The 19,825-nt window shown below is 45.2% G+C and overlaps 1 protein-coding gene, 2 non-coding genes and 1 pseudogene across 3 annotated transcripts; 2 read left to right on the forward strand and 2 right to left on the reverse strand.

Annotated features, from left to right (window-relative positions):
* Positions 1–403: 403 nt before the first annotated feature.
* LOC141611285 (heterodimeric geranylgeranyl pyrophosphate synthase small subunit, chloroplastic) lies at positions 404–3,495 on the reverse strand. Its single transcript, XM_074429792.1, has 2 exons — positions 2,998–3,495; positions 404–1,290 (listed from the first exon to the last, which is right to left on the reverse strand). The coding sequence occupies exons 1-2, from the start codon at positions 3,367–3,369 to the stop codon at positions 631–633; spliced, it is 1,032 nt and encodes a 343-aa protein (XP_074285893.1). The 5' UTR covers positions 3,370–3,495; the 3' UTR covers positions 404–630.
* Positions 3,496–5,380: 1,885 nt separating this feature from the next.
* On the forward strand, positions 5,381–5,543 carry LOC141616417 (U1 spliceosomal RNA). The gene has a single exon (XR_012530766.1). It is a non-coding gene; the product is annotated as a U1 spliceosomal RNA (small nuclear RNA).
* Positions 5,544–6,402: 859 nt separating this feature from the next.
* LOC141615551 (U5 spliceosomal RNA) lies at positions 6,403–6,520 on the reverse strand. Its single transcript, XR_012529968.1, has one exon. It is a non-coding gene; the product is annotated as a U5 spliceosomal RNA (small nuclear RNA).
* Positions 6,521–18,334: 11,814 nt separating this feature from the next.
* On the forward strand, positions 18,335–18,507 carry LOC141616485 (U1 spliceosomal RNA; annotated as a pseudogene).
* The last annotated feature ends 1,318 nt before the right edge of the window (positions 18,508–19,825 follow it).

Consider the following 19,825-nt stretch of genomic DNA (forward strand, 5'->3'; position numbering starts at 1 on the left):
TCTCTTTTGATTTATGTTTTGCCGTCGGAAAGTCTTTGTCAAAACGATCTTATATTCTCGGTGGTGTATTGTAAGGTTCGAGTATTAGCTTCGTATGAAAATGTAAGGGTCATATGTTACTATGTCAGAGCTACGTCTCCTCATCCAGTCCGAGCTTGAGGGGTCTAATTCGTTTTAGTTCATTAAAAGGGATCGCTCAATTAAGGTCGTGTTTGGTTGACATGAATCAAGGCTCTGTTCTAGTCTTCTAGACTACATCTTTTGACATGCTTCGTTAGGGTCACAAATGGAGAGGATCTTTATTCCTCTTCTTTCCCTTCTCATTCTGTTCAACTTCATGCAACTTGCAAGTATCGAAATTTCTGAATAGGAGTTCATGAATGTCTGTATTTAAGCTTAGAGAAAACACCAACACTCTCGACAGTGAACTATATATAACTAACTACATAACTCGGGTACATCGTTATTTAGCTTGTAACAAGAATCATCAAATCCCTGTTCAGTAAAAACAACCACCACTGCACATGCACTACAGTTCAGTGGGAAAACTCTACTTACAGTGCATAAAATCATATAGCCGTAAAACACCTTCATGCTTCAGCATAAAACAAGATGACAACATTATCGATTTCAGGTACCAATGCTAAATCCTCTGTCAGCAGCATAATCTACAAAGCTGTAAAGTGGCGTCACCTTCTCTCCGTATTTTCCAAATCCATCCAGTTCTCTCTTTGCTTGAACTCGGAGATCCTCAGCTACTTCCATGGCCTTCTCCACACCGTATACACTAACATAGTTCTTCCTTCTCTTTTTCTTACTCTCGTCCCTCTTATCAGCTATAGACTTTTCTTTTAAAATATCATCAACTAAATGATATAATACACCAACTGCTCTACCGTATCTTCTTAGCCTCTGGATTTCATCCTCATTGGCACCTGCTAACAGTCCTCCGCAAACAGCTGAGCACTCAGCCAGCTCCCCAAACTTTTTATCTTGTATGTAGTCCACCATATTGGGCCCATCTTCTAGGTCCACAATTTGGCCCGCTGCCATGCCTGTAGACCCCACACACCTGGCTATCTCTGCAATGACTTTGAGGATTTGGGTCTCGGGGACCAGTTCAGATGGGGTATGTGTGACAATGTGGCGGAAGCCTAGAGGGAAGAGTGCATCTCCGGCAAGGATCGCCATATCTTCCCCATAAACAACATGATTAGCTGGATGGCCTCGCCGTTCTGGATCATTGTCCATGCATGGAAGGTCGTCATGCATTAAAGAAGCGGAATGAACCTATTTGCACAATATCATGATTCATGAGACATTGCTTGATGCTCCATATAAGTTCCAAAAAATACAGTATGAAAATAGTCGCTAACTAGCTACTACATAGCTAGATGAACACAATGACAATCTCCTCATTTTCATTGTGTCCCAAAAGACGTCTCACACCTTCATCTAAATCTACATTTGAAAGTGACCCGTATGTATAATCAATTCAATAACCACTAACTACATGGTACACTCTCCATGAATGACATGGTGCAATTGTACACAAGTTCCCCCACTTCACATTCCAGTCAAATCAGCATTTATCACAGACCGGAGTCCTAGACCACGATCATTTTGTCAATGTACGAATCTCAGATCTCAAACATATAACTGATGCACTAGAAAGGTGGCCAGCGTATTCACGTCACTTGGTGAAAGACTGACGTAAATGCAAGACGCAGAGTGGTAAGAGCCCCAAATTATCAAAGCACTATTTTCTTAAAGAAAGCCATTGGATAATCTTCAACACTTTAGCGTTGGATGCAATTAATGATGTAGACTCACTGAAAACATTCTGGAGAAGGGTAGACATAAGATGGATACTGAGATTGACTCTTTCACAGTTACAAATGTTGCAAGGGTATGAACAAGAGACTATGAGAGTTCGCAAGAATAAAGACACTAAAACCGCGTGCCCATAGGACAGAACAAATGTACGTTGCTCAAACTCTTCACTGAAACATACTCCCTCTGTCCCCGGTCATTTGTTGTCTTTTTCCATTTTGGGGCGTCTCAGTCATTTGTTGTTCTTTCTATTTTAAGAATGAATTTGATGAGTAATTTGATCATTCACATTCAATTTTTCCACATGTCATTTATTCCACATGTCATTTAGTAATTGACCCTTTCCCTCTTTCTTTGGTTTTTGTGCCAAAACCAAAGGACAACAAATGACCGGGACGGAGGGAGTACTAAAACCCACTTTAACTATAAGATACAAGGGTTAGGGTTACTTCCACTGAGGTTGAAGACATAAAATGCTTCAATATAATAGCCAAAGCGCCAGACCCAAAACCTTGGATCTTCGCCCGTTACAAACCATGAATTGTGCAAATAAATGTACTCCATCCGTCCCAATCATTTATTTACCTTTGATTAAAACACACCTTACAACGAATATAAAAGGGAAACAAAAGACTGGGACTGGAAGGAGTAACTAATTTGGTAAAGTCATTGCTTGTGCAAATGTCACTTGGCACTCTTCGCACCAAACAGATAAGCCTATTCTACATTCACTAACATTCAGCTAAATATAGTAACAACAACATCAGAGCCTTAATCCCAAAATGATTTGGGGTCTGCTGACATGAATCATCCTTTCGAACCGTCCGTAGGTAAACGCACGCCTCAAAATGCGAATCAAAAAGGGAAAATGAAAAACAAAAAGGGAGAACGAAAATATAATGGAAAATCAAGGTAAACTTAGGGGTTTTAAAATCGAATTCCGGATTTCTAAATACAGTAAGTGTAATATAAATTGTTAACCTGATAGCAAGCAAAGAATGTCTAAATCCAGCAAATATAATCAATGATCTTGCTATTTCAGCTAACCAAATATTCAATTGTTCGAGTTTATTGATCAATCATTCTCGAAATAGAAAGGTAAGCAAATGAATGACGGGACAAAAATGAGATAGGTAAACAAATGACGAGAAGAGAATAAAGTACCATTTCAAGGGCACAAGCAGTAGGAAAGGCAGCTCGACGGTCCCCACCAAAGAGCTCACAAGCTGTAATACACATAACAGGCGGGGCCCGTTTGGCGGCGTTGTCGAGGACGGAATAGCGCATAGCCTCGTATATCTTTTCAGGGTAGGATACCGGGATTGATTCGTCAAGCTTGGTGTTGATCTCGCTAATCAGGGATGTCCAATACCCGCGAAGGTCGAATTGGACGGTGGATGATGCGGTGGTTGGCATGGTGGTGGAGCACCGGATGACGCGGCGGTGTGTGTGGTTGAAGGATAATGGTGGTTGTTGAATGCGGGGTTTAGGTAGGGGTAAGGTGTGGAATGATGGGGTTAGTGTGAAGAGATCCATGTGTATGTGTTTGTTTTATGGGATTTGTTTATTGGTTGGGAAAATAAGTGGGACTTTGGTTGGAGAATGGTGGTGGAGGAATGGGAGGGGAATATCCATGTGAGATTAAGAAGATGATAATTGGGAGTACTTTACCAAGTTTGGGAGATGTTTTATTCAAAAAGCCAGAATGGATGGGAATGGAATGGTAAATAATGGGAGAATGAAATTAGATATGAGTTGGTCTTGTTTTAAACGGGTTATTTTCGTCTAAAATTATAAGGCGCGGTTTTAAAATCATTTTACAATTAAATATGACTATTTTTGAAAAACAAAATGTTATTATAAGTTGTAACGTGATTAGTCTAGTTTAGTAGGGGTTAATAAATGCCATTTTGAAGCCTTCCAAAGGCTCTCCTATCCCAAAACCAATTGGCTAAGTAATGTGAGCATTGGTGACCTGACGGTTAATGCTCAAGATCATTAGCAAATGGGCACCATCGTCCGCTTTACAAGTTTAAGGAGGTTCCTTCCCAAAACCAATTGGTAATAGAAGGAGTAGCTCTTTGGTTTATAAAGTAGATTATACTTCTCTCTTTCTTTGATGTGGGAGACCTAACATGTGATTTTTCACATTATCTTTCATAATATACTGGTCTACATGGTAACCATTGGAAAACACAAAAACGATTTCCAGTTGCCTGTTTGTTTTTAGTTAATTGTATTGAGGATTAAGCTTTACATCTTGGAACAAGTTTTTGAATCCAAAATAGTTTGAATTGTAAGACTTTAATCCTAAATGAATATTTGTTTGTTTCACCTATTCTATTGTAGCAATTATAATTCGTCAAGTAATATGTTAACTCATCATTGTTGAGTTACAAAAGGATTAAATTTGTATAAGTCAAAGTGATGCATCATTTGTATGGGGTTTGTTTCCTTTTTCAAAAATAAATCGTTTTATGGAGATTGTTGATGCTCGGGAATGGGTGGTTGCGAATCTATCTGTTAGAAATAATGCGGAATTGGATTTGTGGCCAACTTTATTCTCTATGATTGTTTGGTGGATTTGGAGATGGAGGAATTTCGGGGTTTTCGGCAGAAGCGAAATAATACCGCTGAACACCTATTCCTTTTTTATGAAACGGTTTTGGGAAATTATGATGGCTCAGGAATCACTGGATGTGAGTATTCGTTCAAAAGAAATGCGCTATAAGCAAATTTTTGTTCGTTGGATTGCACCTCCAATGCATTAGATTGCTTTGAACATTGACGGAGCATCCAAAGGTAACCGGCCTTGGCTGGTGCAGGTGGTATTTTTCGTGATTCATCAGGTCAGATGCTGGTAGCTTACTCAGAGAGCTAGGCATTGCTTTAGTTACTAGAGTGGAGCTAATGGCTTTCAAGCGTGGGTTGATTATTGTTATGGAGCGGAATTTTACTCGATTAATTATCCAAACAAATTCCCAAATAGTCGAACATTTTATGAAGCATGAGTAGGAGCATTCATCGGCACATTCTCATTTGATCGGGATATGCAAATCATTTGTGCGTGATACGGGAATACAGGTACACACTCACCATATTTACCGGGAAGCAAACACGTGTGCGGATACTATGGCTAATCATGGCGTGGTGCAAGGGCAAAAAATACAAATCTGGGAAGTGTCGGATATGTCGGCGCAGCTGTTCCAGTTGATTCAAGAGGATATGGGAGGTGTTGCTAGGCCTCGTTATATTCCTTTTTATGCCTTTTAGTTTTTTTGTTAGTTTCAAACTTGTGTTCTTTGGGTTAATCCCGCTTCTTTCACCAAAAAAAAAAAAAAAAAAGGAATTACATTAATTTGCAAGTGTAAGTAAAATGGTTACACATGCATTGCATAAAGAGATAAATTAACCTAGTTCACTTGGTAGAAGTGCAATTCTAACATTCTTATACAAGTTTCAGCTAAAGTAGTATCCCACATCGGGATATCAAAACATATGACCACCTAACATTCATACAAAAAGAAACTCAGGGACAGTGAGTAAAGTACTTACCTGGACGGGGTCTATGGCCGATCAAGAAGGTCCATGGCCTAGGCTTGTGGTCTCCATTGCACTCAGGAGATGCACACGCTTAAGATCTCCCCAAATGTGGGAGAGTCTACGTCATAATTTGTTATAATGGGGGCCTGCGTTCGCGCGGCCCCTGCCCAATTTAAGTTCCAATCTTCGTGGCTCTGCTAACAAAGTGAAGCTGTCTCTTGCTTACAGGTTAAATTATCGGAGAATATTTGGTAATTTTATGAGAATCCCCTACATTTTTGTTGGTTACGGCTACGCAGTCCTTTTTGCGACTAAAATAATTACACAACGCCGAGTTAATCCTGATTTTGTGACTAATGCTCGTAATTATCAGTCTCTGGAAGAAAAATTCGCTGAAATAGAGCATTTACAGATTAATAAAAAAACATTCTCAAGATAGTTTCGAAAGTAGCTTCTCGTCATTAAACTCGGCTCTGTTTCTGCTTTACTGATTAGGCAGGCAAGTGTCGATGGAAAGGAAGGTCATTTCCCCCAAGTCTTAGGCAACGACTCAATCGATCAGGTAACTGTACTAACTGTCCCAGCTGCTACTGTCACGTGATTCGATTGATCACGAGCCTAGGAATGAAGCAAATTCAATAGAACAGCTGGTCCCACAAATAAGCGGCCATAACAAAGTGGTTTACATAAATTGTGGGAGGATTAGTAAATGTTTGCAAGCAAAGCTGCCTTTATATGATTACCCAGGCCAGTTATTGTAAATGAACACTAATGTAATTACAATAACAAGTGTGTAGGCTTCGAATCTATAAGCTTTTGCTGATAAACGTCAACTTTGCCGAGATGGTAATCTTCAGGTAGCCAAATAAAGCTTTGATCAGAAACGAAAAATTAAGCTACAAGTTTCATGTGAATTGCTAGAAGCTCCATTGAAACTTGAAAGCAGCAAGTTTTATCATTTCATGACTACCAAATCACACATGACCGCCAAAATAAGACTGCAAGGTTTTGCACTTGAATTGCCGGAAGCTCCAATGAAGAAGCTCCCTCCAAAAATAAACGTATACCACTTATAAACAACGAGCACACGGTATTCTTTAGTAAAAGGCGAAAGAATAGTTTGCTATGTGCTCATTGCATGGCTGCGTGATTTACTCTGTTGAGAGGAGTACCATTTTCTATGTAGCTCCGATATTGGTAAATGTTTATTGGTAGGTGTGGGACAATTTTTATTTCATATGACTTGCATAAATACCTCACAGAACTAACTTATCTCATTCACTTTCTGTCATTCGCACTGCATTATCACTCACAATTAAAGTTGATTTTACACACATTTGCTACATCATCGGAGGTCAGAAAATCGATCGATTTGTGGCAAATGATACAAAGAGCTAAGGGGGTGTTTGGTTGGGTATATTGGAATGGAATGGAATGGATTAGATCCATTCCATTGTTTGGTTGGGGTGATTTGGAATGGAGTTAGATACCCAATGGATTCTAACTCCACCCCAACCCCTTGGAATCCCATACCCACCCTTCCCCCTTGGATTCAAACTCCATTCCTCCTCTTTATAATTTGTGGTGAACCAAACAACATTAGACAAGTATGGATTTAGAACCCCATACCACCCTACTATCAAACTCCATTCCATTTGTTCCGGGTGTAATTCCAGAGCAGATATTCGTTACCACCCGTTGCTTGTAGAATGATGTCCTTGGTTGAATCCTTCTTGTCTTTATCGTTCCTCTCGGCCTTTCCTGCAACAATGAACGAACTGAGGGCTTGGCTTTGTGCCAAGCGTACTCACTCCGACGCTCAAGTCAGTAACTTAGGGGATAAGTTGTTCCTTGGCTAAATGTATATTGTAGAGAGAGAGGGAAGATTATACCAGATGAATAGTGTTTCTTAGGTTAAGTTGTGGATCCTTTCCTTAATGAAGGTTGAGGAGTATTTATAGACCTTCACCATTTGTCACGTAGTGGCCAAGTGGCCAAGTGGCTAGCAGGTGGAAAGACTGATCTACCCCTCGGCCGAGGGACCTATGGCGGGCCGGCGGGCCCTGTTGACTCACCGCCGAGGGGTCTTGGATGTGAGTACGCGGGTATGTGTCCCGGTGGCGGGTTGCCATGCCGAGACCAGTCGACAGTAGATGCCGATGGGTCGCATCGGCTAGGGCCGCATAAGTCGTTGACTTGTTTGTGGATATCTTTGACCTTGCTCAATATGTTGACTTGGTCGGCGGTGCGAAATATGCCCCATCAATTTGCCCCAGCGTAGTCTATGCCGTGGTATGGGCTCCGATGTACGTTTGAGCGTATATTCTGCGCAAGTAATTTGTAAAAATTTTCTCAGACGGCTTCTTCAAGCGGCGGCTTCTTTGACCTCGGCCTGGTCTTTCTTAGGCCGTACCATATCCCCCCTCCGCATGGATGCGTACAGGGCATTCGATGTGGAAAAGGAAGCGACGCCGGCCGAGACCAGGGGTTGAGAGAGCCGGTTGTTTTTATTGCCCCGGCCGCGCTTACTTAGCTTGGTTGATCATGTGGCGGCGGAGAACGGATGCTTGGAAATTTGTTGAGGAAGGTGAATAGGCGGAGAGATACGAATGGGCGTGTTGAAGACGCTTGGTCACCGTTGCATTGATTGAGTTCGATCATTGTTGCAAACGATTGACATCCCGTGGTTGCATGTCCGACACGTGTCCGCACGCCGATTGGTTGACGCTTCATGGGTCATTCTCTCGATTGGTCCTTCTTCATGGGCTTTTCCCTATAAATAGGGCAGTTATCCCGTGAAATTGGCCACCAATTTCATTCTCCAAAATTTTCCTCTCTAAACTTTCAAGGGTTTCATTGTCTTCTAATTTTCAGAGTTGTTACTCCGGCGGGTGTTTTTCTTCAAGGTAAACAAACTTTCCAATTTCTTAACTCTGTAAGTTATTATTGTAAACATGTCTTCTGCTGATGTCGGGCCTAGCAAACCGACGCGGGGGGGTTCCCCGTCGCGCCTTGATGAGGAGGGGATACTAGACGCCATCCCGATAAGGTTTGGGGGCCCTAGGTCTCCTTCTCCCGTAGTCGATCCACCAATTTTGGAGGAACGGGAGGATGAGGATGACGATGTTGATGAGGATGAGGGGACTCCTTCTGATGGTAGGAGGCTGTCTATCCCGGATCATGGCGAGCCCTGCACGACTGGTCTTGACCGTGCTTGGTCCCATAAGTTCGCCGATTGCTCCGTGAAAACATTTTTCGAGGCCATTTCTCCTTCGGTGAGGGGTACAAGATCGTTATCCCTAAGAAGGGTCAGGCGGTCTGTTGCCCTCCACCGGGTCACACCGGCGTGTACATCGTGGCACCGGAGTATGGGTGCGGTTTCCTCTGAATAAATACGTCATGGCCATCATCAAGGCTATGAACGTCGCTTTGGCCCAACTACATCCGCTGGCCATGAGGACGATAGTTGGCTTTGTGTGGCTCTGTCTTTTTAGGGGGGAGATCCCGATAGTCAACTTATTCCGCCGCCTTCATCATCTACGGCCCTCAATCGCTGGTAAAGTGGGTTGGTATAGCGTGCAGGCGGAGCCAGGCTTCGTCTCCGTGTCCAAACTTACTTCTTGCAAAGACTGGCAACGGCGATGGGTGTATGTTCAAGTGCCGGAGGACTACCCCCTGCCTCTGTCTTTCCAGAGCCCTGTTTACTTGCGGTGTGAGAACCGGGAAGAGTATGAGGAGTGTACCGCCCGGGGTAAAGTTAAAATGGACGCTTCGATGGTCCCTCTTACTGAGGATGAGAAGCGGGTGATGCAGCTGTTTGATGCTGAGAAGGGATGGCTGCCCCCGACTCAAATCATTCTTCAGGATGAGCTGCTCTGCCACGTCGGCCTCATACCGGCCCTCAGCCAGGGTGAGTGGGGTCGGTGTGGGGCCCATCTTTGCCTGTTATGCTCTTGTTTCAGGGCTTTGTTTTACTTTTATGTAACCTTTGTTTGATTTTTTTGCAGACCGGTTTGGCCAGGATCTGTCTGAGAGGACTTTGCAGAGGTTAGGGCTTGACAAGGACAGGAAGGTCGTTAGACAGCACCCTACGGCTGAATTGCGTGATCGTAGACCGTCTCCCAACGAGCTCATGGATAAGGAGTCAAGTCACTGATCCGGCGGCGCCGAAGCAAGGGTTCTCGGGGCGTGCCAAAGAGAACAAAGAAAGCGGCGTCCGTGTTGGCGGCGGCGTCGGGCCGCCTACCTCTTCGACCCCAAAGGTGGTTCAAGAGCCTGTGGAGGTCATCGAAATCGCTGATGGGGCGGTGACCGTTGCTAAGGTCCTTTCTCCTCCGAAGAAGAGAAAAGAGCCCCCGTCTGCTTCCACCGTTGCCGGGGAGAAGATTGACTCAGCCGACCCTCGTACGAAGAGGGTCCAGACTGGTACGGATCTAACTTGTGGTTCGGATTTAGCTGGTTCGTTGGACATCCCAGATGACCGGCTTTCTGATGTGTCAATGCATGGTGACATGGATGCTCTGTGTAAATTTTTTGTAGATCCTCCTTCGGCAGCTGCCGCTCTCACCGAACGGCAAAATAGGGAAGCGGCTGAGAAGGCTATTGAAAAGGTGGGTGACAAAATGTCATCGTTGACTCCTCGGCCAAAGAAATTCCTCGCCTCCGAGCTTGTGGCGAGGGTGTGAAATTGTATAAGAGGTCCGGGGGCGAAGTGGACCCAACAAGCCGGCTCCTACATCACGGAGCGGGAGAAAACCATGGCCCAAGTCGCACCACCGATCGCGAAGCTTAAACTTGACCTCTCTCGCGCGAGGGGGAAGCCGCGAAGGCTAAGTTGGATCTCTTCGCTGCCAAGAAGCGCGTGGAAGAAATTGAGAAGTTGCTAGCGGCCGAGAGGGCCAAGGTTGAGGAAGGCGATGCCGCCACCGCCAAGATGATGGAGGAGCGGGACAGGTACAAGGATGGTTATGACGCCGTGGTTGCAAAGGGGGAAAAGTGGAAGGATCTGTTCCACAACCAGGGCGGAGGGGCTCGGGGACGCGCAGTCGCCCTTGCTCAAAAGGAGAAGGATATTGCAATGCTTCAAGATGATCTTCTCCCTAAAATGTGCGCCCAATTCCGGGACCAGGCCGAGGAGGCGACCAAGGAGGCAATAAGAAGGCTCGTCCCGAGGGCTCTTTCCGTGGGATAAATTTGACCAGCTTTTGGACGAGATGGCGATCTTTGCGGAGGCGGCGGCTGCGAGAAGGCGGAGGCGGCTCGGTTTACGAGGCCAAGGCGGACTATGATGCAAAGGTGAAGGAGGGTGACAGGCTAAAGGCACTTGAAAATGTCGAGCCCTCTTCTCGTGCCGGCCACCGAGGGTGCCGTGCCGCCGCTGATGGAGGGCAAAGAACAGGCATAGGGAGACGGGCGGTCGTCACCGGACTCACCCGGCGTCTCGGATAGCTTTAGCTGTTCGGGGGCCAATTATTGAGCCTTCTCTCTCTGCCATCTTTTGGCGCTTCAAATCCCAAGTCTGTAACCTTTTGTGTTTTTTTTTTGTTTCCTAGCTTTTTGTAAAGCTTTGGTAGGTAGAGTTTAGGCTATCCTTATGGGGACGGCCGTCGTCTGTACTCTCCTTGCAATCATTTTCAATAAAGTTTTATCTTTTCGGTCCTCGGCTTGGCCGGGACTTTGATTACGAACCTTGACTTATTTTCTTGCGTTATTAATCGAGTGCCTTCGTTTTTACCGTCGGCATGGCCGAGTCAGTTAGAATGCATATCTCAACTGCGTAACGTCTTTATCAATTCTTTTAGCGTATCGGTCATTGTGTCCCCGTCGCTCTCGGCTAAGGCCGAGGTAATCGGGGTTATGGCTCGATAGCAATTCTTCTAGCGTATCGGTCATTGTGTCCCCGTCGCTCTCGGCTAAGGCCGAGGTAATCGGGGTTATGGCTCGATAGCAATTCTTCTAGCGTATCGGTCATTGTGTCCCCGTCGCTCTCGGCTAAGGCCGAGGTAATCGGGGTTATGGCTCGATAGCAGTTCTTCTAGCGTATCGGTCATTGTGTTCCCGTCGCTCTCGGCTAAGGCCGAGGTAATCGGGGTTATGGCTCGATAGCAATTCTTCTAGCGTATCGGTCATTGTGTCCCCGTCGCTCTCGGCTAAGGCCGAGGTAATCGGGGTTATGGCTCGATAGCAGTTCTTCTTTTTGAGTGCCCGCCTGGTGGCAATTTTGTGGAGGGGGACAAACACTCTGATGGAAAACTTGGGTGATTCATTCGCTTGTTATGATCGTGCGTTGGGGTGTCCACAAGGGGTTGGACACCTCCGCCGCTATACAAAGTATTTCCTTAAGTTATCGGTGTTCCAATGGCTCATCAAAGGCACACCTCCCATGTCTGTCACCGGATGTGCCCGGCCTCATCTCTTCAACCACCTTGTAGGGGCCCTCCCGATTGGCCGTCGATTTTACCATGAATATTTCCCTTGTTGGTGGCGGTAGCCGACTTCCTTAGGACTAGGTCTCCCACTTTTAGGTCCCTTTTGTGGACTCTTCGGTTTGTAGGCTCTTTTCATCCGGTTTTGATATACTTGCCAAGTTGAGGCGTGCTTTGTATCTCGGCTTTCCCGACCAGTCTAAGGAAGCTCTCGGGCCTTCCTCGTTTTCAATCGGGTTAAAGGTAGCCGTTCTGAATGTTGGCACCGTCGCTTCAATTGGTAGGATCGCCGGAACCGTAGACTAAGTGGAAGGGGGTGTACCCTGTTGCTTCTTTCTCCGTGGTCCGAAGGGACCACAGACACCGGGTAGTTCATCGGCCCACCTTCCTTAAGGTCTTCAACTGTCTTCTTCAAACCGTGAGGATTGTTTTGTTGGCCGCCTCCTTTGCCGCCGCCTTGCTCGTGGGTGGCGGAGACGGAGGAGTACGCAAACTTGATGCCAAGCTCTTCTAACCAGTTCATTATCAGGTCGCTCCAAAACTCTCGGCCGTGGTCAAATACCATAACTTGGGGTAATCCGGCGAGTTATAACATTTTCCCAGATCACCTTTCGACGGCCGTGGGTTTTCGGCTGGCATCGCTTCGACTTCAACCCATTTGGTGAAGTAATCAACGGCGACGATCAAGAACTTCCTTCCTCCGGAGGCCGTTGGGAACGGCCCTAGCATGTCCATCCCCACATGTGCGAAAGGAAGGGGACTAAGCACCCCATTGTAGGTCTCGGAGGGAGCGTGTATCACCGGGCATGCATCCGACGGTTCGTGCACTTCTTGGTCTTTGTTCGGAATCTTGAAGCATGGTGGGGCGTAGTAGCCGGCTCGGAGAGCCTTGTGGGCTAGCGTTCTTGCCCCCATGTGGTGTCCACAGATGCCTTCATGAATCTCTCACAAGATCAATTCTCAAGCTTTCGGTGGACCGACACACTTCAAGAGTGGTCTTATTATGGATCTTCTGTATAGTTCCCCTTCGAACACCAAGTACCTGGCGGCGATCCTTTTTATCTTGGCCGAGGGATTGCGGTCCTCCGGCAATTCACCTGTGAGTTTGTATTTCATGATCGGAGTCATCCACGTTGTCTCGGTCTCTATGTTGCCCACCATGCCGACGGTCTCAGTGATGCTCTTCGCATTCCTGATATCTACCAAAGACGGTTCGGTGACATTCTTGATGGTTGAGCTGGCAAGTTTGGAGAGAGCGTCGGCCCGGTTGTTCTCGGATCTGGGAACGCATTGGATTCGGAAAGATTTCAATTTCGCTATGTCGGCCTTTACCCTCTCTAGGTACCTTACCATTCCGTCGTCCCGAGCCTCAAACTCCCCTCTGATTTGGTTAGTAACCAACAGTGAGTCTGTCTTCAACACAATGTGTTCCGCTCCGGCAGCCCTAGCTAGCTCGACTCCGGTTATCACCGCCTCGTACTCGGATTCGTTGTTTGAGGCCAAGGAGGTAAGCTTTAAGGCGTGCTCAAACACGTCTCCGTTCGGGCTAAAAATAACGATGCTGGCTTTCGAGCTATCCGTCGTGGAAGGGCAGTTAGTGTGTATCTCCCATACGCCGTGGTCCTTTTCGTCCTTCGAGACGAGCTTACGTGCTTCCCCCCGGTCCGAGATGTATATCAATGTCCGGGCCCGGATGGATATTACAGCGTCGATTTCGCTCAAAGTGACCCGACCTATGAGAACGTTGTAGGCAGACGTGCCGTCGATGACTACGAATTCGGACATAACATTCTTGGCTGCACCTCCCCCGCCGAACCTCACCGGCAACTGACCGACCCCGGGGTACCGACCGACCCCGAAAAGTCGTACAACGGGTTGGTGCGGGGCTCAAATCTTCAACCCTCGGACCGAGGCCGAGAAAGCATTCTCTCGTACATAACGTTCGTGTAGGCGCTGTGTCAATCGGGCACCTCTTCACCAAGTGGTTGGCTATGTCCAGGTGGATCAAGTAAGTGGGTCGCTGTGAAGAGCGATGACTCCCTCGTAGTCCTCCCGCCCGATGGTCATATCGGGGATGTTGGGAGCGGGGTGGTCGTGTTGGGCACAAAGTTGATGGCCGATATGGTTCATCCAGTGCCGTTTGTGCCCATGAGCGGACCCATCGTTCCTGTTGCCCCTGATGACAACATGGATTACTCCTATCCGTTCAAAGACGGACTTGCTATTTGACCCGCCGGCATCTGGTTTTTGGCCTCCGGCAACATATTTGCCGAGGCTCCCCTTCCGGATCAGTTCTTCAATGGCATTCTTCAGATGCCGGCAATCGTTGGTTAGGTGTCCGGTGTGGCCGTGGTACTCACAGTACTGGCTCGTGTCACCGTCACTCCTCGGCCTAGGGGGTCTTTCCCACTTCTGGCCCTCGTTCTTGCTCAACGCGAAGACCTCGGCGGCCGATACGACTAGGGGGGTGTGATCATCGTACCGTTTTTTGTAGTACGTTCCCGAGTTCCCCCCGGCATCCGCCGAGTTCTGTTTCCTGGCAGGTTTGTCAGACCGTGACCTATTATTCTCACGGCGTCTGTCATCGGGCCGTGACCCGTTGTTGTCACGGCGTCTTTCATCCGGGTTGTCCTCCCAACGGCTCTTCTTCTCTGAGTGCTCGGCCTCGCTGGGGCCTACCCAGGTCTTGTGATAGTCTTCTACCTTGATGGCCTGGTCGGCCATCCTCCTGGCGGCATCCAAGCTCAGGCCTCCGCACTTGATGAGCTCATTTTTTAAGTCTCCCCTGGGAGGCCCTTCATCGCCGAAGGCCGCCGATTCGGGATTAATTTCTCGAATCTGCTGGACCTTTCCATCGAACCTCTTCACATAGCTTCGTAGAGACTCGCCCCCCTCCTGTTTGATAGTTAGGAGGTCCGATGTCTCCACGGCCCTTCTCTTGTTGCAAGAGTACTGGGCTAGAAAGGCGTCTCTTAGGTCGGCGTAATAGTATACCGAGCCGTCGGGAAGCCCCTTGTACCAACTTTGAGCCATCCCATGCAAAGTTGTTGGGAAGACTCGGCACCAGACCTCATCGGGCTGCTCCCATACCGACATGTAAGACTCGAAAGTCTCAGCGTGGTCGGTGGATCACTATCTCCTTTGTATGATAGGGGTGGCAACTTGAGCTTAGTTGGCACCGGACTTCTAGGACGTAGGCGTTGAGGGGTCGTCGACCACGTGTCGAACGACACGCGGCGATCGGCTCCTCGCATTCCTAATCCGGCTCCTCTCCTCGTAGCGGGAAGGACTCCTTCTTCGACTCGGACTTCTTCTCCAACTCTGCCGAGTCGGACTCCTCCGCTCCTTTGGGGTAAGCCTCGTTCGTCTTTGGACGCCGTCCTCCCATGAGCGCGGAAGGACTTAGGTCTACCACGCCCACTTTGGGCTCCCCGGTGACTTGGTGGGTCGCTTCTCCTAGTGCTCCGTTCAAATTTCTCGAGTCACATTTTGGGCCCTGGTCTCTGGGCGGTTTCCGCCGCTCTTGTCGGCGTGACAAAGTGTGAGCGGCGTATTACTAATTAGGTCCAGGACCATTTTCGCTTTTGCTATGTCAACCACATGTCCCATGATGGTGACCTGTTGGTTGCGGTGCGTGTCCGGTATTATTGGCATCCCGAACTCCGGTTGGATTACTCCGCCGGTGGAGGGCTGCACGACTCCAGAATTGTTGAAGGTATCATCCTGGTAGAATGGGGTTTCGTCGGTCACGACTGCGTCTTGTTGTTTCGACATCTTCTTAGCTTTTTGGGTGGGTTTTTTGTGTTGTTTATTTTTTGTTTTGGGAATGAATGTGACTAGCTTCTAGTGTCTATTCCCACAGACGGCGCCAATTGTTCCGGGTGTAATTCCAGAGCAGATATTCGTTACCACCCGTTGCTTGTAGAATGATGTCCTTGGTTGAATCCTTCTTGTCTTTATCGTTCCTCTCGGCCTTTCCTGCAACAATGAACGAACTGAGGGCTTGGCTTTGTGCCAAGCGTACTCACTCCGACGCTCAAGTCAGTAACTTAGGGGATAAGTTGTTCCTTGGCTAAATGTATATTGTAGAGAGAGAGGGAAGATTATACCAGATGAATAGTGTTTCTTAGGTTAAGTTGTGGATCCTTTCCTTAATGAAGGTTGAGGAGTATTTATAGACCTTCACCATTTGTCACGTAGTGGCCAAGTGGCTAGCAGGTGGAAAGACTGATCTACCCCTCGGCCGAGGGACCTATGGCGGGCCGGCGGGCCCTGTTGACTCACCGCCGAGGGGTCTTGGATGTGAGTACGCGGGTATGTGTCCCGGCTGGCAGGTTGCCATGCCGAGACCAGTGACAGCCGATGGGTCATCGGCTAGGCTGCATAAGTCGTTGACTTGCTGTGGATATCTTTGACCTTGCTCAATATGTTGACTTGGTCAGCGGTGCAGAATATGCCCCATCACCATTCCATTCCGACTTGTTGAACCAAACGACCCCTAAATGGATTGGTCCTCTAATGTTGGTTCAGAAACGCAAATGATGTCTCTCATCACTCGGAAGGAGAGTGGTGGAGGGATGGAAGGGGAATGGAATGGGCATCATATCATATGTTGTCCATTTGAGATTAAGATTTAGCTACGTTTAGGTAGATAGATGGTGTAGATAAGTATCAGAATTTGAAACGGTGCTTAGAAGCTTTCTACAGAACCTCTTTCAAGAGGAAAAAAAATCGGAAAATCATAAAATTGTCATAGGAGAATCAAGAGAAAACGACCCTTGGCATTTTTAGTAGCTCGCAAGTTTACACAACTTGCGAGCTTTCTCCATTTATTTTACGGAATAAGTCACAAAACGACCCTATTAGCTTCCAACGAGATTAAGTCGGTAAGACCTCGTAGACACTATCAAACCCTAACCTTTAAAATGGAATCAAGAGATCCCCGAAAGTTGTATATCATAATCTTTCAGCACTAAAATAAATTTTTTGTTCCTCTTTTCTTGTTATTGCAGGTTTAAATTTTTATGGTTTACAAATTGGCACGTCCAGGGGCAACAATTTTCGCTCTTCATCTCCGTCCTCCAAAGATCAAGTTTAGTAGCAAGTTTGGAGACAAAGTTGCGGCCGACGTCAAAGCACCATTCTCAAGGGGGCATTTGTAGACACTAAACTTTCATATTTTATAGCATCTATTTAATATAGGGTATTTCTAGTATTAGGAGATAATTATCAAAAAATATTGTGATAATATCTTAAGATACTATAGAATATTTATTTTATGTCTTACCCTCTAAGTTATTAGACTATAAATACATACCTCCTTTTTAGGGTTTGAAAAGACCAGCTGAATTAGTCAAACGACCCCGTCTTCCTACTATCAAATTGTAGGTAAACTGGAATAAGTCACAAAATGATGAACTCATCACCTCCCTACGAGATTAGGTCGATAAGACCCTCGCAGCACTATCAAAACCCTAGATCCCTTAGAGATGGAATCAAGAGATCCACGAAAGTTGCAACCCTCAATCTTTCAATAATAAAATTGTTGTTTTCCATATTGTTTTCTTTCATCTTTATTATAATCACAGGTACGAATTTTTATGGTTTACAAATGGTAGTAATTGATATCGATTTGTCGCGGTTATTTGTATATTTTTTTTTCCATGTCTAGCTCGTTCATTTGTTTGGATTTTTCATATTAGATTTATATTTTTATACATTTATTATTGTCCACTTGTGAACCATTAACAATCACTGCAAATAGTCATCTTTTTTTTTTTTTATGTCTTTGTGTAAAAAGCAAAAAAAAAAAAAAAAATTGATTGAAGCAGAGAGAGTTTACTCTACAGGCTACAACATGCTCCTTGAAAATAACAATAATAAAAGATGGCAGTGGGTCCAAGACCTGACCCAGATTCATCAGGTCGGTCCAAAATAAATCGGGGTTGGATCTTATTTTTTCAAACCCAATGAATATAAGTCGGGTATGGGTCCTCAAAAAATAATCTGCGTCCGGATCTGGGTCTGTGGACACTTGATTCAAAAAATAATAAAATTCCAAAACCAAATCCCTCAAAAAAAAAAAAAAAATTCCAAAACCAAAACTAAGTACTCTACGAAGAAACTCGTCTTTGTCCTCCCCCATTTCTTAAAACCCACAAACTAACCTTCTTACAAGGCCATTACTCCAAGGCTTCACCCCTTCCCCTCTAACAACGACCATCCCTTGACTAGAGGCGGCGACCAATGTACACCATTCCACCACAATCGTGGTCATCGAACACCATTAACTATATATATATATATATATATATATATATATATATATATATAGTACGGAGTGGCCAAAATAACCAATCACGATATATTTACACATTTCAACAAACCATTATTATTTATCAAGGTCGAATTTACGTTCATCTAATTTATTCATTTGCTGTTATGGTAATCGATTTGATGAGGAATACCCTATAACAACGTGGCCTGTGACTCTGTGAGTTTAACAATAATAGAACATGCGAGGGTATATGAGCAAGTTAACCTAGTTCAGCTAAATTAGTAACCCACATCGGGATATCAAAACATATGGCCTAGGCTTGTGATTTCCATTGCACTTAGGAAATGCACACGCCTAAGATCTCCCTAATGTGGGAGAGTCTATGTCATAATTTGTTATAATGGGGGCCTGCGTTCGCGCGGCCCCTGCCCAATTCAATAACAACCATTGTTGGTCTTTCCTTTTGAATGGTGCTTCTAGCTATCGAATTCGGGCTGTTTTTTGGCTTCACTGATTATAGATATGGTTATTTCATGGGAAAAGCTAGTGTTGACGGCAAGGTAGTTTCCCATTTCGGTAACTATACTGTATCAGCTGGTCCTGTAAGCAGCCACATGATCCAATCATATCATGACCTTAAGATGAAGCAAAATGCCATAGAACAGCTGGTCCTGTAAGCACAGCCATAACGGATGGAGAAAGTGACTGACATAAATTGTGAGGTTCGTAAATGTTTGCGAGCGAAGAAAGTGATTTACATAAATTGTGGTTGAATTCGTAAATGTTTGAAAGCGCTGCATAAGCGAGACCCTTGGTTTATGTTTATGTTACATTATATGAGTATATCACAATTCAAGAATTTGTACCGAGGGATCATATTGTATTTTCGCTTTTCTTGGCTTTTACATGAAGAACGAACCTCTAAATGAAAACTAAGTAGATGAAGAACACAAATACACAATACAATGACGAAAAAACATAACTAGTGATGAAATCTAGTGTAAAGTATCAAATAAACTATTTGGAGTAAAAAAATTATTATACGAAAAAATTAATTTAATTAGAGTTTTTATTAATAGATATAAAATTACATACCTACTCTTAATACTTTGGCGTAAAAACGAAAATGTAAATTTAAGTTTTTTATTTTTATTTTTCTTTAATAATGGTGGCGTCGAAATTCGGTGTTACCGGGTTGTTAAGATTAGGGAAGGGAGAGAATTGTATAAAGGAATTGTATTATTGAATAGTTGTAGGTCGTCTTACATAAGATATGGTGAGAGCTATTTATAATAGCTCACATCTTAATTAACCATAACCCTAATTACGCAAACCCTAATGGGCCTAATATATTAGGCCCATTAGGGTTTGCGTAATTAGGGTTATGGTTAATTAAGATGTGAGCTATTATAAATAGCTCTCACCATATCTTATGTAAGACGACCTACAACTATTCAATAATACAATTCCTTTATACAATTCTCTCCCTTCCCTAATCTTAACATGGTATCAGAGCCTCTCTCCTGAGAGGACTCTAAAATCGCTTCCGTCGTCTTGCCGGTGGGCGAAAATTCATGACGCTCACCGGTGGGATTTACGATAGTTTTTACTGATTAAAAAAAAAAAAATCAATTCCTTCTTTTTTTTTTTTACGAAGTATTCATCATGTTTGGTTGAATGATCTCAAAGCCATATTCATCCATTGTGGTTCATGCCGTAGTTTTCCATTTGCATTGGCCTTTTCATA

Source organism: Silene latifolia, chromosome 11 (assembly GCF_048544455.1).
Source record: "Silene latifolia isolate original U9 population chromosome 11, ASM4854445v1, whole genome shotgun sequence".
Taxonomy (NCBI): domain Eukaryota; kingdom Viridiplantae; phylum Streptophyta; class Magnoliopsida; order Caryophyllales; family Caryophyllaceae; genus Silene; species Silene latifolia.

Excerpts from the sequence above, each read along its gene's own strand:
- LOC141611285 (XM_074429792.1), bottom strand. The coding sequence starts at position 3,369 with ATGGATCTCTTCACACTAACCCCATCATTCCACACCTTACCCCTACCT. Across the intron at positions 1,291-2,997 it reads CTGCTTGTGCCCTTGAAATG|GTTCATTCCGCTTCTTTAAT; the intron begins GTACTTTATTCT and ends TTGTGCAAATAG.